The sequence below is a fragment of the Pagrus pagrus genome (genome assembly GCF_965226575.1).
Source record: "Pagrus pagrus genome assembly, chromosome: 12".
Classification (NCBI taxonomy): domain Eukaryota; kingdom Metazoa; phylum Chordata; class Actinopteri; order Spariformes; family Sparidae; genus Pagrus; species Pagrus pagrus.
This window is the reverse complement of record NC_140196.1, coordinates 22,560,159-22,579,239: the sequence shown is the minus strand read 5'-3', so window position 1 is coordinate 22,579,239 and position 19,081 is coordinate 22,560,159. Positions and strand designations below refer to the sequence as shown.

At 44.3% G+C, this 19,081-nt stretch overlaps 2 protein-coding genes across 3 annotated transcripts in view; one reads left to right on the top strand and one right to left on the bottom strand.

Annotated features, from left to right (window-relative positions):
• The window catches only part of LOC311266970 (phosphatidylinositol 4,5-bisphosphate 3-kinase catalytic subunit alpha isoform), a 149,107-nt gene that overhangs the window by 54,553 nt on the left and 75,473 nt on the right, over positions 1-19,081 (top strand). The gene's annotated exons all lie outside the window — the stretch shown is intronic.
• The window catches only part of ephb3a (eph receptor B3a), a 31,944-nt gene continuing 18,736 nt past the window's right edge, over positions 5,874-19,081 (bottom strand). Inside the window, exons 10-15 of one of the 2 annotated variants that reach the window (XM_084369568.1) lie at positions 18,733-18,855; positions 17,789-18,036; positions 13,860-14,075; positions 13,428-13,577; positions 10,771-10,964; positions 5,874-8,270 (exon numbers count right to left, since the gene is read on the bottom strand). In XM_084369568.1, the coding sequence (XP_084225694.1) occupies positions 8,159-8,270; positions 10,771-10,964; positions 13,428-13,577; positions 13,860-14,075; positions 17,789-18,036; positions 18,733-18,855 (1,043 nt within the window). In that variant the 3' untranslated portion in view covers positions 5,874-8,158. Of the gene's footprint in view, positions 8,271-10,727; positions 10,965-13,427; positions 13,578-13,859; positions 14,076-17,788; positions 18,037-18,732; positions 18,856-19,081 lie in introns of both variants that reach the window. The other variant, XM_084369569.1, reaches the window with a different exon arrangement.

Genomic DNA, 19,081 nt, shown 5'->3' with positions numbered 1-19,081 from the left:
CACACACACACACACAGACACACGCACACACCAGACATGCAGCAGAGCTTTAATAAGGAGATTTGATTTTGAATGCATCATCACGCACAGACATGTTTTGTGTGGCCATTTGTCAGCAGCGGGTATAAAAAGTTGACGGTGTGGCTTGTTGTTGTGAATATGCCGGAGTTTATATGGGCTGCATGATGAATAGCTGGTGTCAGGTGTTACCATGGGGATGATTACTTGAAAGCAGCCAAGGCAGTATAAGCATTTGGGATTTCTAGCCAACCCATCAAATGCTTGGCAGGCCATTTATTTTGAATATACAGGTAGTTTCAGGCGATAAGAATCTGCCCGTGTGTGTGTGTGTGTGTGTGTGTTTGTGTGTGATATAGACAAAAAGAGATCATCACGCCGCATTTCAGTCAAACAGCCTTTTCCCATTTAATTACAAACCTGCAGTGACACATATCACTGTCAACATCAGCCCTGCTGACCCCGGTAACAGGACGAGACAGCGCGGCGCACCGGCTCGTCGCTGCTCTCAGCTCGGACGGCGAGGAAGTGTTTTTGTTCCTTGTCTCTCCTCATCTTTCCAGTGAACTGTAAAGCCCTCCACATGTAAGAGGAGAGTCCCTGAAGCCAGCCAGCCAGCCAGCCAGCCAGCCTTCTCACTCACGGCCTTGTTGTTAACACGCTCCACAGGCCACAACAAAAGGGCCTCTGAAAACAACCTCTCAAAACTTTGACTGGCAGCCCGGCGGTGCGATCCGCCCCGATGCTCCACACAGATACTTTGCAGATTTAGAGAGATAGGAGTTAAGCTCAGGATCCACCAATCCCTTTGGTCTTTCTTTTCTTTTCTTCAGCAATTTGGGACATCTGCTCTGAGAGCACGGTATCACACACCCCCACCACGTTTACTCAAAAGCCTAAAGTCTGTCTCTTCCTGCTCTTCTCTCTCCGTGGCCTTTCCCCTCCCCTGGTGGGGATTTGTGATTCAAACTGGGTTCAGGGACCTAAACCCCTCTATCTCATCAGCAAACATACAAATGCATAATCTGTTCATTCTTTCGAGCCCATTCACATGCATGCTAATGATCTCTGTTGGCCCCCTCTTTTCACCAAGAGCTCACTGCTTTGGTGCTTTGAAACACATCCTGGCAGTCAGATGTGCTCTTTTAGAGGCTGTATTTTGTTGTGTTTTTACAGTGCAGGCCCGCAACAGAGAATGTCACAGTGTATCTAGGTTTTTCACCTCGTGGCAGCGTGACAGCCTCGTGGCCAGAACGCACGCGACGCGACTCAGCTTTGAAATGTCACATCCTCGGAGTTACAAACAGCAGACGCTAATTAGAAGAACGGTTTGAGATTTTATCAGGTCAGCTTTTTGGATTTCATGCCAAGAAACGCTAGCGACCGGTTAGCTTAGCTGAGCATAAAGACTGGAAACGGGGGGGAACAGCTAGCCTGTCCAGAGGTAACATTAGTTAATCAACATCTCAAGTTGTATCTTTTTAGTGTATAACTAGTAAAAAAGTGTAAAAAGTACAATTTTAAGGTACCTGTACTTAACTTGAGTGATTAGTTTTTATGCTACATTTCAAAGGGAAATATTGCACCCGCTACTTTAGTAACTTTAGTTACTAGTTACTATCCATATCAACATTATTAAACAAAATACGATCTGCTAATTTCTGAAGTACTACAACTACAACATTACAATACTACAATATCAGCTATAGCATTAAAGGTGCAATATGTAAGACTGTAGTTAAAAACAATCAAAAATTAGCCAAAATGAAATAACGAAACTGTGAAATCGATGTATTGTGTTGCAGAGATATCTATTGATGTTAGCATGCTAACCAGCTAACCCTGGCCTGTCCTAGTCTGTAGCTCCTGTGCTAGCGATATAAAGACCAAAGGTACTCCGAGCTCCCAGTCCAAACAGCTAGCTGCACGGCTAACTGAGCTGATGTAAACGGTTGCTACAGTTAGCAGCAGTTAGTGGTTACTCTGGTGATAAGCAGCCCCCTATTTGTTCTGAGTACGAATTCAACATGTGGTCAATTCTTACATATTACACCTTTAACCTTAGCCAGTAGTTTTAAATTATCTGGCCCTAAGAATACATTTGACTGTAATATTTACCAAGATTTACTGCTCAGGTGAATTTGTAGCTGTAATCTTTGCTGTGTAAAAACTTCTTTGGTATTTGCTCCTCCATGTCTTGCTGTTCTCAGTTGATTCATTCGTGGACTCGTCTTTTGTTGATTAACCTGTAATGGTTAATCGTCAGTTATTAGCATAGTTACAAATGTCAATATGACACTGAATGAGGTTTTGTTGCTTTGGGAACACAACCTGCTCGCTCCGTTTTCTTTTCTGCTCTATTTCTTGGCTGGGAAGAAATGGTGTGGCACATAAACCCTCATAAAAGGGCAAATTGTCATTTTACACTTCTGGTTTTGTAAGAAAGTGTAAAAGCAATTAGACTCAGGCTGCGTCCCCTGTTTTCAGTCTTTGAACTAAGCTTACCGCCAACTGCCTTTTTTCTGATGCACAGCATCCCGTCCTTCAAGCCCGACAGAGTACTGACACCCATTAATCAATGGCTCGGGCTTCAGAGGCCATTTAATGGATCACACACTGCAGAGACTGAGCCAGAGATGGGCAGAGGTGAGGAGGCCTCTCTGAGCACAAAGTGTACTGTCATGCTAATCACGAGTCCCTGCAACACAGAGGGCTTTCATGAGGAGAGGGCCGGGACGTAAAGGCGAAACCGGGAGCCGTATACATCACAGAGTGTGTGTGAGTGTGTTTCTGTGTTGCGGCTTTTTTTAATTAAATGTGAACAAATCATTTGAGGGGAAAATTGAGTATTTCTGTAATGAGATGTTTTGCAGCTACCCATTTATAGTTTTCATTTAAACATGATGCCGCAGCAAAGATTACACGTGCGTTTAGAGCCAACTGCTTGGCTGAAACGTTCAGATACAAGACTTGAAGACCAGGGTTAGGGAGTAACGGATTATCTTTAACGAGATTACAATAATCTGGTTACGAGAAATGATAAATGTAATCCCTTAATTTGGTTTAAAAAGAAGAAGAATGTCTCGTAACTTGTGGCTTTATTATGAATTACGGACATATTGTAAATTCATGGGGAAACTGGGGAATTATACAGCATTTTCCAAAAGGTCATTCACGGTTAATTAGTGTCTGTGAATAGGAAAAGTGTCTGTAATAGATTACAAATGTAAGTACATTGAACAGTTAACTGCAGTAATTAAGGCTTTATGTCATGTGGAGTGCAGACAGTGATCCTGTAATGATTCATGGAGAAGCTGAGTCTACATCTCTGTAATTGTGGCGCGTATCATCAATGATGTGATTATTAATAAGTAAAATCTGACTCTCTGGGATTTAAATGAAGTTTAAAAAGACAAAAAAAAATGCATGGCTGTCAAATCAAAGCTGATTTTAGTAAAAAAAATATGACATTTTGAAGATAAAGAAGTTTTCCCTTGACTGTCATACATATTTAATGCACCATGTAACATATTATGTCTCGGCATTACTGCAGCTATCTTCCCTTTCTGCACTGTTTCCTTCATTTTCCTCCTTTTCCACAGTGACACTCTGTGCTGTTCGGTATCTCATAATATTCAATTAAAATACAGCCCATTTTACATCAGAATCACCGCTGAAGAGACTTTGATTTCCATTTGTGCTCGCGGTGCGGAGATGCAGAAATTCCTCCACACTGGCTGTGAAAACGAGACGGTGCGGCGTTGTTAAAAAGCCTGATATTTTTGTGTCTCTCCTCACAGTTTCGGCTTAGTGCTGCGCGCGCTTCACCATAAAGAGGGTAGTTTTCCATTGATGAGCCGGCACAGGCAGCTTCAGCACCAGCAGCAGCAAATCACTACTCTGTTAAAAGGCCCTGATGCGTAGCAAACTCTCCTGCCAAGCCTCCTCGCTCCAAATCTGCCTGCTTGCAGACCCCCTGTAATTGGAGGCATTAAACTTGCTTTGGACAGGATGGCAAATGAGAGCTTTGAGCTTGGAAGAGAACTGACTGGTGCATTCAGGAGGGGTACACAAGTAGATGCAGCTAAATCTGACAAATCACTGCCAATCCAGCAGATCTGTGTTTGTGTGTGTGTGTGTGTGTGTGTGTGTGAGAGTCGTGGGTGTGTGTATAGCTATGTGTCTGGATGTGCGGTGTGTCTTTTTTCCCCCCTGTGCGTGATTGTGTACATCCAGTATAACGGCAGAGCTGCTGTTAATCTCGCAGTAATCGCGGGGATCACTGCGGTCATGTGGGGATTTGACGTTGAACCACAGACTTGCGGTCGCTGACGAGCCACCAGCAGCCATGAAAGGGAAAAAAAAGCGGTCTGTCATCTTGCCATCACGTCCTCAGTTCTCCCTCCACCAGGCTCGCTCATTAAAATCTCCGCGAGAAAACTGTCGCAGCTGATTTCTCATCACTTAATGGTCCGTAATACGATAATGAGATATTTTCCTTTAGGTTTGCTGCCATTTTGGATCTTCTTTAAAGGAGCACTGTGTAGTTTTGGGGAAGAGAGAGAGAGAGAGAGATCTTCATTAGCTGTTTGTTTCATGCCTAAATAAACAAACCGTCTTCGTTTTCATGTCTGAATAAACCGAATAAACGAACTGATCTGAAAGGACGACACATACGGTTTCAATTTGTTCATATGTGGCGGACCCTGCCACCTTTCCAGCTTCAAACAGTGTTCTGGGGACCTTATTTTCCCCTGAGAACAGCTTGTTCATTCAAAAATGCGGGAAAATGTTTCTAATTTGGTATTATTACCTCATTAATATTATAAATGACTACACAGCGCCCCTTTTAAATGCAGTGTTGTAGTTCGCTGCTGAGACGGAGGGCTGCGAATGTTTTCTCTGCTGATCTGGAAACACTTCAGCTTCACAGTTTGATGGTAAACAGGATGCAAAATCTCACTTCTGACATTGTGTCAGATCTCAGATGCAATGGAGAAGCAAACACATTGAGAATAGGCCTGTGTTTTAGAGGCTGATTAAAATCTGGCCCCGCTTCAAAGCAGGTCCCAGAAAAAGGCAGCTTCTCCTCTGGAAGACTTCCTCCTCGGCAGACTCGTGAGTATAATATTCTCCTCCAAGGTCGAGCATCTCCACACGTCTTCTTTCTTTCAACGGAAAGAGCAGCTACACCACCGCAAAGCATTTATCTGCCATATAGCTCCGACATACATGATAAATGCCACGCTGCGCGGGTCAGCCGGGGGAATCACACTCAGTGTCTGCATATATTGCACATTTAGATCTGTGTGCTTCTCCGGGCCTTTGTGTTGACCTGTTGTGCACATCCTGTAAGAGCAGCAGAGATGATTAGAGAACACGCAGGGAACACCGCTGTCCTCCCTTCGGTGGCTCGTCACGCAGCTGCCGTCTGAGCGGCGAGTCAAAAACCGGGTAAGTACCAGCTCGTCCTCCCAGTCAATAAAAACAGAAGGTGACAGCTTCACTCGTCTGCACTCGTACGGAGAGAAGACCCAGTTTGCGTCCTGGCTGACAGATTAAAGCCAAACAACGCTGACATTTGGTGCGAAGCCAGATTAAGTTCTTGAAGCCTCTCCAGCTGCAACAGAGACCAAAATCCCCAGAATAGTCCTGTGGTCCCGCTAATTGGAGAGTGGCGTGGACCGGCCTTTGATTAACCTTAAATCTTAATGAGTCCATCAGAAGCTGCTGCGATATTCCGAGCGAGGAGGTGAAACCCGCTCGCTCTTCCCTCCTTTCATCCCTCGGCCGGATGAGAGACCTGCAACTCCAGCCTGGTGAACCCGCCGACAAATCAAAGAGAATACCAGAGGTCCATTTAATAATTTATTTGCATATGATTATCGTAAAAATACTGAAAGAGAAATGCTTATTTTTGTTCTAGTTTTCTGGCATTTTTTTTTTTTTTTTTTTTTTACAATCTAATACACCTTTAATTGCACAGGATAAAAGTCTGCCCTAACAGACACAGATTTTCTTCTTTCATTGTTGACATATAGTTTCAGATATGCGATGACCATTAAACTGCGATTTCTCCAGTTGTTTGCTCCTCAACAATAAACAAACAAGCATATAAACGAGGGTCATAGAGAGGCCGAAACCAGCTCAGGTGGCTGTAACTGCTGAGCTGACTGGTCAAATAGAAATATAGTATTATATACAGGCAGTTGTTTTAGATAGGAAACTGCGCTGACAGCCGGCGTGCTGAAGAAAACACATGTCAGGAGAGATGAACCAATGAGTGGGTTTTTTGTTCCACATCAACGTTTGTAGGTCAAGTCAATATTAAGGTCAGGGCGCTATCATCGGGATAGTGACCTTTTTAATTCCCGCTGATCTGCAACGTGTCTGCCAAAGTAAAAATGTACAACACAGCACGACTACAGACGCTTCTCATTTCCCCCCCCAAAAAATTGCAGCGATCTCCAGAAAGTCTCCTCAGTGTTTTTAAAGGTGATTATCCTGTCAGAGCAGAACCTCTCGTCCTTAATTCACTCATTCATATCTGTCTGGTTCCTTAAAGGTGCACTATGTAGTTTTGGGGGAGAAATTTTAATCGGAAGAGAAAAATCTTTTATGTTTAAACAAACTAAATAGACAAACTCTCTTTGTTGTTGTGACTGAATAAACCAACTGACCTTAAAGGTGGAATATGTAAGATTTGGCCACTTACAGCTGCTAACTGTAGCTTCCGTTAGCTAGTTGGCTAGTTAGCCGTGCAGCTAGCTGTTTCGACTGGAAGGTCTGGAGCGAGGGGAGTGTGTGTGTTTACACCGCAGATTTTTGGACCTGGATGGGCCGGGCTAGCTGGTTATCATGCTAACTTCAGCAGATAACACCATACATACACATCATAACGTCAAAACTGATATTTATTCACAATCTGTTGATCATTTGTGTTAATTTTTCAGCGTTTTCAACTAAAATCTTTACATATTGCCCTTTTAAACGACAACACAATTTCATACTGTTTTACTTTGTTTATATGTGGCGGACCCTGCCACCTCTCTAGCTTCAAACAGCGTTCTAGGACCTTATTTTCCTCTAAGAACAGCTTGTTTATTCAGTTATGGATCAAATAAATATCTCTGAGTTTGTCATTGATATTGTAAATATTTTGAAGTTTTGAATTTCTCCTCCAAAACTACATAGTGCCTCTTTAACGTGTGGAAAAAAAACAAGCATTGTAATAAAAAAGCCCCGGTACTTGTAAAAAAAACACAGAAAAACCACCTCTTTGCAATAATAGATAATAACTTAGCATTCAAAACAATGCGTATATATGAATCAAATAAGGTTAAGAAAAACATGGACATTAAAGCCCATACAGCAAAAATGCCACCAAAGCAACAGGTAATGTGGAACTTATTTGTACTTTTCTCAAAGTTTCCACTTTGGCATGCACATGACGTGTCCTGCACAGTGTCAGTTTCATCTCTCCTCCGACCGGAAGAGACGGTGTGAAGACTCGGATGCTTTGTACAGATTTGTAACACGTGTTATCTCCCAGTACATGTGGAAGACGGTTTTTGAGAGGAAGCAGATGAAAAGTGTGTGTTTTTTTTTCTCGTTTCCCAAAAAAAAGGAGCAAAAGAAAAAGGAGAGAGTCGGTTGGGTTTAAAGGAAAAAAAAAAAAAAGAGAAAAGGATTGATTGGATTGAAGGTCTACAGATGTCGAGCTGTCTTAGGAGTTCGTTTCAAAGCAAATGTTTGCTTTGTCTTGGCACTGTTGTATCATCTAGACACCTATAATCTGTGTGAGCTCTCCGCTCCTCGGTGTGAGAGTGACGAGGAAGGAAAGACTGATTCCCAACCAGCTGAAAACACATGCAGACATGCAAACACAACCTGAGAGGGGGCAATAGGAAGTTTGGCTTTATGTCAACAGTCACAAATCCACAAGTGTCAAGTAATGAACACACACACACTGCAATGGAAAGTTCTCTTTAAACAGACACTGAATCTCCAGGCGGGAAGAAATCTCCAGATCGCTCCTCTTTCCCTCGTGTCTTCTTTTTATTTTACATCAGGCTCTTCTCGTCAGAGTTTCTGTAGGTAGTTTTTTTTTTTTTTTACTCGTTCCGCATCCTCCTCTTCTTCACACTCTGATGGGGAGAGTTTGGCTCATCTGTTGCCGAACGATTTCCTGACTGCTGTCCGGACTCTTCCTGTTGTGTCCCGGCAGCGTCCCTCCGAGCCGCAGCAGGTCCCTGCCAACACAAAGACACACGGGTCAGCGGCGGGGTCACAGCCACTTTAAACAAAAGATACAGCTCATTATTACTCGGCTAAGTGCTTTCATTGAAGGTGGATGGAGGTCTAATCCATCTCAGAGTGGGTGTAGCTAAATTCGGCACAGTGTGTGCGCCTCAGACCTTGTGGCTATAAACAATAAGAATACAGCAGCGTGAGGATATGCTGAAATCTGCTGATCTGGAGTCTCGTCTGCGATAAGTCCGACTCAAACGCCGAGCCAAACTTATTCGTCGCCAGTTTTAATAAAACTTTCTCAACATATTTCTCAGCTATCTTGGAAGAAGAAGCGCCGCAGCCTCCCAGTCTCCTTTGTTCCTCGGCCAGTGTCCTTGTTGTTAAGGCCCTCCTAGCGGCCGCAGATACTCTGCAGATAGCGCCGCATCTCATATCCTCTCCCCTCCTCCGCTATCTGCCCCGACATCACTGAGCAGCCAATGGCAGGTGAGCAGGAGCCTCAGATGCACGCGCAAACACAGGAGACGCTCTCTAAATCATGCTCTGACAACATGATCCTTTCTCTTCCGTCTATCTCTCTTGTTGTTGCATACAGATGAGGCCATAAATTAATCATTGGCATGTCATCTGCACACGGCGACACGTAGCATAACATGCACACACACACACACTCAATACACACAAGCATCGCACTCACACATATCCCTTTCCTATTCGTCCATCACAGCATTGGGCGCGCCCTCCCCTGATGCATTAAAAAGCTCATTAGCAACCTAATTAAACACATTCCTCTCTTTTAGCTTCTCCTCAATCTCCCTTATTACTCACACTTCATCACCTCCTGCTTTTCCACATCAGCAGCTCTGGATGCTGTCTGTCCTATCACCTACATTCCAGCATCCAGCCAAGTATAGGGGGAATTAAACCGAGGTCAGCCATTACATTTCCACACACAATTAGCTTCACTGAGCCCAAATCCTGGCGTAGGAATCGCCCTTGGGGCTCAGTGTTGGAGTGAAACTGTGAGCCAAGGAGCTGGCACAAGACCTGGATACTGTATGTATGAATTCTGCCTTTTGTGGCTGTCGGAAACAGGAGACTATGGCACAGTCTGAGCCACAGAGCCGAGGATGTGCGCTTGATTCATTATACATCACTACCGAGCCGAGGAGCTAGCATCTAAACCAGCACTAATCATACTGTTGACTGGATGCCAGGCTAACAAAATCCAGAACAAACACGTCAGTGAAAATGGCTGAAACACTTGGAGTCAGTGCACTCACAACAAAGTTGAAAAACAACTCGTCGACATGAGGACGGCTACCTATGAATAAGTCAGCCGCTACACTTCCAGAGGAAGTGTCACAGAAAAAAAGAGGCAGACGTCTGTCTGGCAGTGAAAACCCTTCAGCTCAAAGAGAAATCCTCCCAAATCAACCAAAGCATAAAACAAACCAAACCCAACAAGCATGAACCTTGTTGTGCCTCTCTTTAGGCCAGCAATATATCTTTTTTTCTGCTGTGACATCTTATTCCAACAGCCCGGAGGCACAGCTCTGCTTGTCTCTGCACCAGGAGGAGTCTTCATCTGGCACTTCACAGCCGTCACACACAATCCAGGAGACAATTTCACACGAGGTGAAAGAGAGGGGACGGCATCACCCTCTTTTTGTTTGCGCTATTCTGCCGTTATTGTAGAAAAGCTTCGAAAGCATTTTTGCTTATTTGTAAAACCCAGAAGAATAATGCATATATTGTCATCGAAGATTGGCTGCAGCAAACGCCAAGTCAGCCAACAGCACAACAATACTGCGACAACGCAGCCATTTCATGATGAAGGTTCCCGAAAACGTGTTATCAAATGTTATAACACTACGAGCTTCTGCGTTCACTGTACACTCTGTTTGTGATCTGAGATTCTTCACGATGATCCTTCTCTCTAGAGCCCATAAAGACAGTGAGATGTGTTTCCTGCAGCTATTTAGAAAGTCAATTCAGCAAGTTTGTCCGAAAAGTTGCTAAATTTCACAACAAAACTTGCCAAGGTGGCAACAGTGAAGTGCTTCCCTCTTCCTATGAAGAACTGAGATATGACACATTTTCAAAAGCAAACACTTTCCAGCCACCTTGAATCTTCTCTCCATTTCCTTCAATCGAAGAGGCGCTTTCAGAAATGTGTGCGAGAAAACACTCTTTAATCAAAGCAGGGCTGCTCAAAGTGGTTCCCATGGGGCAAAGTTGGCCATAAGGTTCAATTTGGCCTGCCAGATGTTTGTAGAGAAGGTTACAGTGCAGTAAATACAAAAGTAAAATACACATCATCAATGTTTGTGAGGTAAAATGTAGGAACCCTAATTAATTACTATGACGACCATTTTGCATCTTAACATTACAATACAACAGGTGTGAGGTTTTGGCCTGTGGCCCACATTAAGTTTCACTTCTGGCCTTCTAACCTCTTGGATGAGAGGCTTCCTGTGTTCCCGCTGATGGACTCACCCTGAGTAGGTGCTGGTCACCACCTTGAGGCTGGCGGCGTTACGGAGCAGTTTGTCCAGGGTGCTGACGATGCGTGAGAACTTGGGCCTCAGGTTCCTCTCCTTCATCCAGCACTCGAGCATCAGCTGATGCAGCACCATGGGACAGTCCATGGGCGGGGGCAGTCGATAATCCTGCTCTACCGCCGTCATCACCTGAGAGACAGGACATCATTCTTAGGTCATATTATGCTTTTTGCCATGTATATATATATATATATATATATATATATATATATATATATTTGTTATACTCCAGTCAGTCAGCAGACAGACAGTTGCTGCTGCTGTAGCGGCGTTATTTTAGATCACACTACCTTGCTCGGCATGACCCACCCTACTCTGCCTCTGATTGGCTACATCCTGCCCGTTAAGTAATTTGCATTTGCAACTCTCACCAAAGATTGAACAGAGGCGAGATGTCTCACTCTGGAACTAAAACAGAGCATTCAAGACACAGTATGAAAAGTGATGCTGCATCAATGCACCATATGAGAAAAATGATGTGTTTTTTGAAAATTAAAGTATGCAAACCTTTTCTACAAGGACCTCCAAATAAAAATGTGAACCTGAAAATAAGCATAATATAACCTCTTTAAAGTCCCTGTGAGGCTGTACTCAGGAAAGCAGTGCTTTGATGCTAACATCCACACAGTGACAATGTTAGCATGCTGATCCTGTTTGCCATGTTCATCATCAAGTGCTAGCACTTCTAATGAAGCATACTAGCAGCTTAAAGTTCTACAACTTAATGGGTTAGCAGGCTAGCAGCATGCTAATATGCTCACCAATGTAAAAGGCTGGTGATTTACAGGTATAATTGTTATATTAGGCCTAATGTTTACCACTTTCACCATCTTAGTTTAGAGTACTTACAGTGGTATTCTGAGCCAAATGCTAACATTAGCATGCTAACATGCATACATTGGCAACTTTAACATGCTGATGTTTTTAAGTTCTAATTAATAATAGACCGACTGTTTACCAAGTGCACTCTTAGTTCAGAATGTTACCATGCTAATTAGTACTAAACACAAAGTACATCTGAGGCTGATGGGAATGCAATCAGCTTTACAGATATTTGACAAATTAAAGTTTTGACCTGATGATGGTGTCATATGAAAGTTAATTAATCATTAAAATTAAAATTCCAATTCATCAAGACATTTTATTTTAAAATGTCAGGGGGTCACCAAAGTCGTTACAATTCATCCTCTGGGAAACAAGAATATCTGTATAAAATTTTACCACAACCTATTCAATAGTTGTAAATGTATTTCACTCTGAACTAAACAATAACCTCCATAGAGCTGTGCCGCTAGCATGGCTAAAAATGAACACAATCGAATGACTTTAAATTTCACATAACAGTGAAAAATATCGACCCAGAATATCTGACACACACACGAGGACTTAAGCAAACTTCACGCGGTGCTTTTTACAAAGTGTTAACATTTGGGCTCTGACTCATTTGTATTATACTCACTCTGCTTGGCCTTTGTTAGTGTGGTGGAAGAATAATCCCCGGTTGCTGTATTATGTCCCACATTAGACACTTTCTCAGCTCACGCTGTCACACATTCCCAATCTCCTTTTCACTATCTTTGCAAAACGATAAAAACAGTGTTCTCAAGGACTCTCAAAGTTGTCACTTCAAAACCGACGTGATTGATGGGAGAAACAATAAGTGGAGGATGAAAACGTTCAACGCTCATTGATTTGATTTCGCCTAGCAACTGCATTTCCCTCCATAAGCTCTGTATGGGTTTTAACTCCCCACAACAATAAAAAATTGCCATTTGGGAACAATAAAACATTTCTGCTGCACTCCTCTTCTCCTGCTGCTTGTCCTTTGATTTTTATGTTGTGCTTCCAGCCGGTGAGCACCTCTGTTTATATCTCACATTTGTTGACTCTGTTGCTTATTGAGCGATGACTGTGGCACAAAGGCTATTGGGAACAATGGAGGGCCTCAACTTTGATGCTTTCATTACTGCATGTGGGTTTTGTTATGAAAGCTATACATACATTACTGGCATTTTTTCATTCTGGCTCCTCTTTTTATTTTTCCTTTATTGCTATCAGCGTTACAACTCTCTTTTTGAAGCACAATACAGAGCAGATATTCCTCAGAGAATAAAGTGGAGGTGTAGACATTGCTTCAGTACTTTGTTCAGGGAGGAGGAACCAAGAGATTTCTTCTTCTTTCCTGCGAGCTCGCTGCTGTAGTTACGATGTCTGTGCAGTGCAGATAGCCTACAGGTAACAACGCTTATAAAAAAAAAAAAGGAATAGGGGAAAAAAGCCTTTTCCTGAGTATGCCTTTGTGTGTGTGTGAGCAGGGAGGCTTTGCAGTATGGATTTGTAGAGGGGTGGGCAGGCTAGGGCTGTAAATAAGGTGGTAAAAACTAGAACACAGGCCCACAGCTGCACCAGCATCTGCAACGGGGAGATAAAGACAGCAGAGCAGGCCCAGGTCCAACATGTCACGCTGGAAATCAAAGCCCCGACAGCTCGGGGAAACTCTCCGCCGGCCCCAAACGTAGACGTAAAACTCCCCACATGTGCATTTGGTCTGCAGATCTGTGTTCGTAACATGAGATCGGCGGGCTAACTCACATCCTGGTTGCTCATGTCCCAGTACGGCCTCTCTCCGTAGGACACCACCTCCCACATGACGATGCCGTAACTCCACACATCGCTGGCAGAGGTGAACTTCCTGAAGGCGATGGCCTCTGGCGCCGTCCACCGGATGGGAATCTTCCCTCCCTGCTCACACACACACACACAAAGAGAGAAAGGGGGATGGTGTCAACACAGTCTTGTAACAACACACACACGCAGAAGCTAATGCAAATTTCACAGACGGTCTTGCACGCTAACGCAAATATTGGCACACATGAAGAGTCACACATGCCTCCATATGCACATGTGAAACAAGTGTAGGGGATCAGATTAAGCATGCACAGAGTGTACAAACACAGAGCAGAGTCAGCAACACACACACACACACACGCACGCACACACACACACACACACAGACATACTGACCAAGGAGCTCGTGTAAGTGGGGTCAGCGGAAGTGTCGTCCAGAAAGCGCGACAGGCCAAAGTCGGACACCTTGCAGACTAAGTTGCTGTTGACCAGGATGTTGCGGGCGGCGAGGTCTCTGTGGACGTAGTTCATGTCCGACAGGTACTTCATCCCCGCGGCGATGCCACGCAGCATCCCGACCAGCTGCGTCATCGTGAAGCGTCCGTCGTTCAGCTGCAGAAAGAGACGGAGAGGGGAGGGAGGGAGGACGAGGCGGTTAATTGAACAGGGAATGAAAAATGAGAAATATTAAGGACGAGTTGAAATATAGAAACGGACGATAGGGAAGAGTATAGGAGATAAGGAGAAAGCACCAGAGACGGCCAATCAGTCACTGAGGCCACATAAACATGACATCTGTCATACCGCTTCACGGCTGCTCCTGACAGTCACTGACAGCTGACCTTTTCACGCATGCTGTCCAATTAGCTGATTAATTAGACTCTTTACTGTCGTACTAAAGCCATTAAGGCTCAATATCGACTCCACCCGAGATCAGAAAGCTGCAAACATCAAAACCAGACAACTGCTGCTGCTTTTTTTTCTCTCCAACTGACTCAACAAACTAGTTGCAGGTACAGGCAGTACACGCTTGTTAACACAGAGCTTTGTTTGCGTTTTTTTTGGGGTTTTTTTTGCATGTGAACAAAATGTTGCTCGAAGCTTATTTCGCCCGTTTGAAAGTCCTTGTTTTGCAGAATTTTGCCCCTTTCATGTGAACATTTGAGAAGCATGAAACTAATCTGAGATTAGAGCTTTCAGGGTTTAATTTACAATTCTCCACGTTTGCCAGGCGTGACGCGGCGGGGTAAAGCGGAGATCGTAACAAACCGGCGCTCCAACCTGCCGGAGAAGCCTCAAGAAACCTGACGGGTGTGAATTTACACTAATCAATTGCATTTCGATAGACAATTAATAGAAGTTAAAAAAAGAAAAGAGGGTCGGCAAAGCTGGCTGAAGCTGAAACCTTTGAAGTTTTCTATCATGATCTGAATATTTCATAGCAGCAGGAGGGGGAGGGGCATAATCAATCCCTTCTTTGGCTCCACAATGAGAAAGCAAAGAACACAAGACATGACATGACAAAACCATAAACATTCTGCTTTGTAGGCTGCACACTCCAGTGAAGTCTGACAGCAAAACAAGCCAGGATGGATGGATGTGTAAACAGCCATGATTCATAGCAGGCCCTCACAGCCACGCTGGAGTGTACATACGAGTGTGTGTCTGTGTGTGTGTGTGTGTGTGTGTGTGTGTGTGTGTGTGTGTGTTACTTCTGTATATATGTAATGCTTCTGCATGTGTTGTGTGTGTCCCCAGGGAGCTGCAGGACGGAGTCTCATGAGACACACATGGACAGTTTGTACAAATGTGTGCGAGTTAAAGGGGCATTACGTAGCTTTGGGGAGGAAATTCAAACTCGGAATTTCACTATTTAAATATTAATGAGGTCATAATACGAACTCAGAAATATTCATTTGTATCCTAACTGAGTAATCAAGCTGTTGTCAGAGGAAAATAAAGTCCCAGAACACTGTGTGAAGCTAGAAAGGTGGCAGGGTCCGCCACATATAAACAAATTAAAACAGTGTGAAACTGTGTTGCCCTTTAAGGTCAGTTTGTTTATTCAGTTTATTGAGAGTGTAATTATCTAGTTTGTTTAGCCACAGACATCTCCTCTGATTAAGATTTCTTCCCCAGAACTACGCAGTGAGCCTTTACCTCCGTAGTGTCCTTGTAAGAGCAGAACTCAGAGTTCCTCTGAGTCACAGAGTTGTGACATCGGCCGGAGAGCGCCGGGGGGTGAGGACAGCACATGGAGTTTCTTGTTGTGTGTGTGTGTGTGTGTGTGTGTGTGTTATTTGTCGGACAGCTGACTGAGAGGAGTAGGTGAGAAGGAGGGAAGAGGCTCAGGCTGGACTCTCAGATGTAGGTCTGCAGCTAATGATTGTTTTCATTTTCGATTAATCACTCCATTTCCTTTTCGTCGAATAATAAACACTTGACTGGTCCACGAAATGTCAAACAAATAGTGAGTATCGTTCATGACAGAGCCCACGGCGATGCTTCCAACAGGCAATTAATTGGCAATTATCTGATAATTGATTCATCGTTTAAGTCACTTTTCAGCGTCTCAAACGTGAGGATTTGCATCTTAAATCTGTCGGCTGGACAAAACAAGCCATTTGAAGATGTCACCTCGGGCTCTGTGTGTCCCTTTCTTCTGACGTCTCATAAGAAGAAGAACAATTCGTCATGGGGGGAAATAATCGGCAGACAACAACTTTTTGCTATATAAAAAAGGTAAAGTGGAGAAAATGCATCCTGACCAGAGAATAAAGTCTCATTTCCTGTTACAGTCTTGTGATCCAGACTTCTCTGTTACTTGTTTTGGTGGCTGTAAGAGCTTGTTGGCTCCAACTTAACTCAGAGCTGCTTTTTCTTCTTCTCGCCAAGCAAGTGACTTGATGGGTGCGTACCTTTACAGGCTAGAGAAGGCACGGTAGTTAATTAGCTGTTCATGATATCCTGAGTTTGTTTTGCAAATGTTGGAATCTCTAGATGTTGCTGGATGTTGTATACAGCATCTTAAAAAGACTAATTCAGTCACTGATTATAAATAGATAAATTTTCTGTCATTTCAGCTGTAGAAGGAGAGAAGAAGCTCGAGCTGGACTCTCAGCTGCAGTGAACCTTTATTTTCATGTTGTTGTTTTTGGGGTTTTTGGCGCAGTCCAAAACTTGAGAGGTTCAATTTGATGAGAATCAGATACGAGGCTGAAATTCACACTTTTAATGAATTAATCAACGATCAAAATTGTTGTTTTTAGCAGAAATCTGTCAATAATCAATTTATAACCTGACTGCTCAAACTTTATCATGAATTCACAAATTGAAATTAAAACTTTAGTGTTTTATTTAAACAAAGTTCTTGTACTACAACATTAAACAGAAGTGTTTCTTGATTCTTAAAAAGGCACTAATATAGAAACATTTCAGACAATACCATCCCTGCAAAACACTTCATGGAACATTATTTCTTGTTCAGACTTTGCCTTGTTGTGTCCTCGCAGACAGGAAAACATGGGGAGCAATAAAATAGGTACGATATCCAACAGAGCCTCCCGGTCACAACAGAACCAGAGACGTTGTGTTTACGCGACACCAATCCCACCTGAGTGAAGAGATCAAAACGAGCTCGTCGCTGGCGACGATAACACCGCCACCAAATTTCCCGCCATACGCCCAAACACTCAGCTGAAAGATAAACTGCCTTTGAGACCTGCCGGGCGGCATCGATTCACCGTGAGCATTAACCAACCTCGTCCAACCTAACAGTTACACTAAGTAGACTTCCTCACGGTGCAGCCATGCAAGAAAACACATTTTATTGAATGTAAATGACATGTAATGGCCCCCACGCAGCTGGAAATGTACTGTGTGACACCTCATTTCTCATCCTGCCTTTGTGCAGCGTTTTGTGTAGGTGGCGGCGGTCTGAAACGAAAACTCTGATCAGTAATGTATTCTGCAGTCGTACAAAGAGTCCCTAATACACTGAAGCAAACCTATCCAAAGGTCTGCTGTGTGACAGTTTTCCACCAGGAGTTTGAGCATTGGAAAGCCTGTCAGCATCAGTCAGTCACGTCAAGCAGAGACACTACGCCTGTCTCCAGGCGTTATATTGCACATTTAATCTCTATCACTCAGCAAGTGAGCGCCTCGGGGTGTTTTACAGAGAGTAAAACATTCCGATAACCCAGAGGTGTTGTGAATGACTGTCTGTGTGTGTCTGTGTGTGTGTGTGTTCCCCTCAGCTTTGATACAAACAGAAAGTAATCTTCTCTGTCAGAGGTGTTGCGGCAAGCACCTCCCGCCAAGCTTACCCTGAGGAAGGAATCGAGCGCTCCGTTCTCCATGAATTCGGTGATGATGAGGACGGGGCAGCTCCGCGTCAGGACGCCCTCCAGCCGGATCACGTTGGGGTGGTCAAACTGGCCCATGATCGAGGCCTCCGCGAGGAAGTCCCGCCTCTGGCGCTCGGTGTAGCCGGCTTTCAGCGTCTTGATCGCCACGACCATCTCCCTGCGACCGGCCTGCTTGAGACGTCCGCGGCACACCTCGCCGAATTCACCTGGGTCGAGAAGAACAAGGTGGGGGGGGGTGAGGGGAGGAGGGGGTGAGGGTGACGGGGGAGAGGGGTTGAGTGAGCAGCGGAAAGAAGAGGAGGGGTGGAGGGAAAGTGCGGGGAAGAGGGAGCGTTACTGGTCGGAGTCGGGAGTGAAGGAGCTGATTTGTAAGAGTTGAGGGCCGGCTTCAACTGTGGGAGAGAAGAGACAGGGGAGGGCGGGAGGTCAGGGGTCAAAGATGTTGGGGAGAGAGGGGGTGACCGGTATCGATCGAGTGTGCAACCTGGGAGCGGTGAAGGGAGACAGAGGACGGACCAGGAACTTTGGGTTTCTGTATTTGGTGCCTGAGTCCGAGTGTCATCAAGGGAGAGAGAGAGAGGAAGAAAGAAAAGACAGGAGGGGAGGAAGGTTGAACGAGCGGGAGCAGACTGTCATTTGAGGTGAAGTTAGGACACAACATGCCGTTGGAGAGAGAAAAGAAATAACAGACTCGAAGGGGGAAGAGCGACAGAGAAGATTTTCACTTCAATCCTTCCCACCAGCAGCTCTCATGCACACTCTGAATCCTAAACCTTCCCTCCCAGAGAGGACTCTCTCACAGAACAGACCTCGGGGCTTGATGGCACACTCCTGTTCGAATGAATGATTAATAAAGCTGAACTATTCTCTCCATCCTCTTAAAAAACAACAACGTTGTTTACCTGCGCCGATGACTTCTTCTATTTTCACGCAGGAGATGTCGATCTCTTTGGCAAACTCGTGGACGGCGTCGTTGGGGTCCTCGTAGGTGAACGGGTCGATGTACACTTTGACCCCCGGAGAGACTGAGAGAGAAAAGTCACAGAGGAGTCAGCATCTTAGTCACACCTGCCTGGTGGCAGTACAGCTGACATCTGTGTCATGGTGTTAATAATGAAACATATTATATTACTACACGTCACAATGCAGCAAATGTATGAATGATGAGTTTGACATTTCAGGAAATATTTCCTTTCCTGCTGTGAGACCGATAGCCTGCTCTCAGGTCTTTATGATAAATTTGAAGCTACA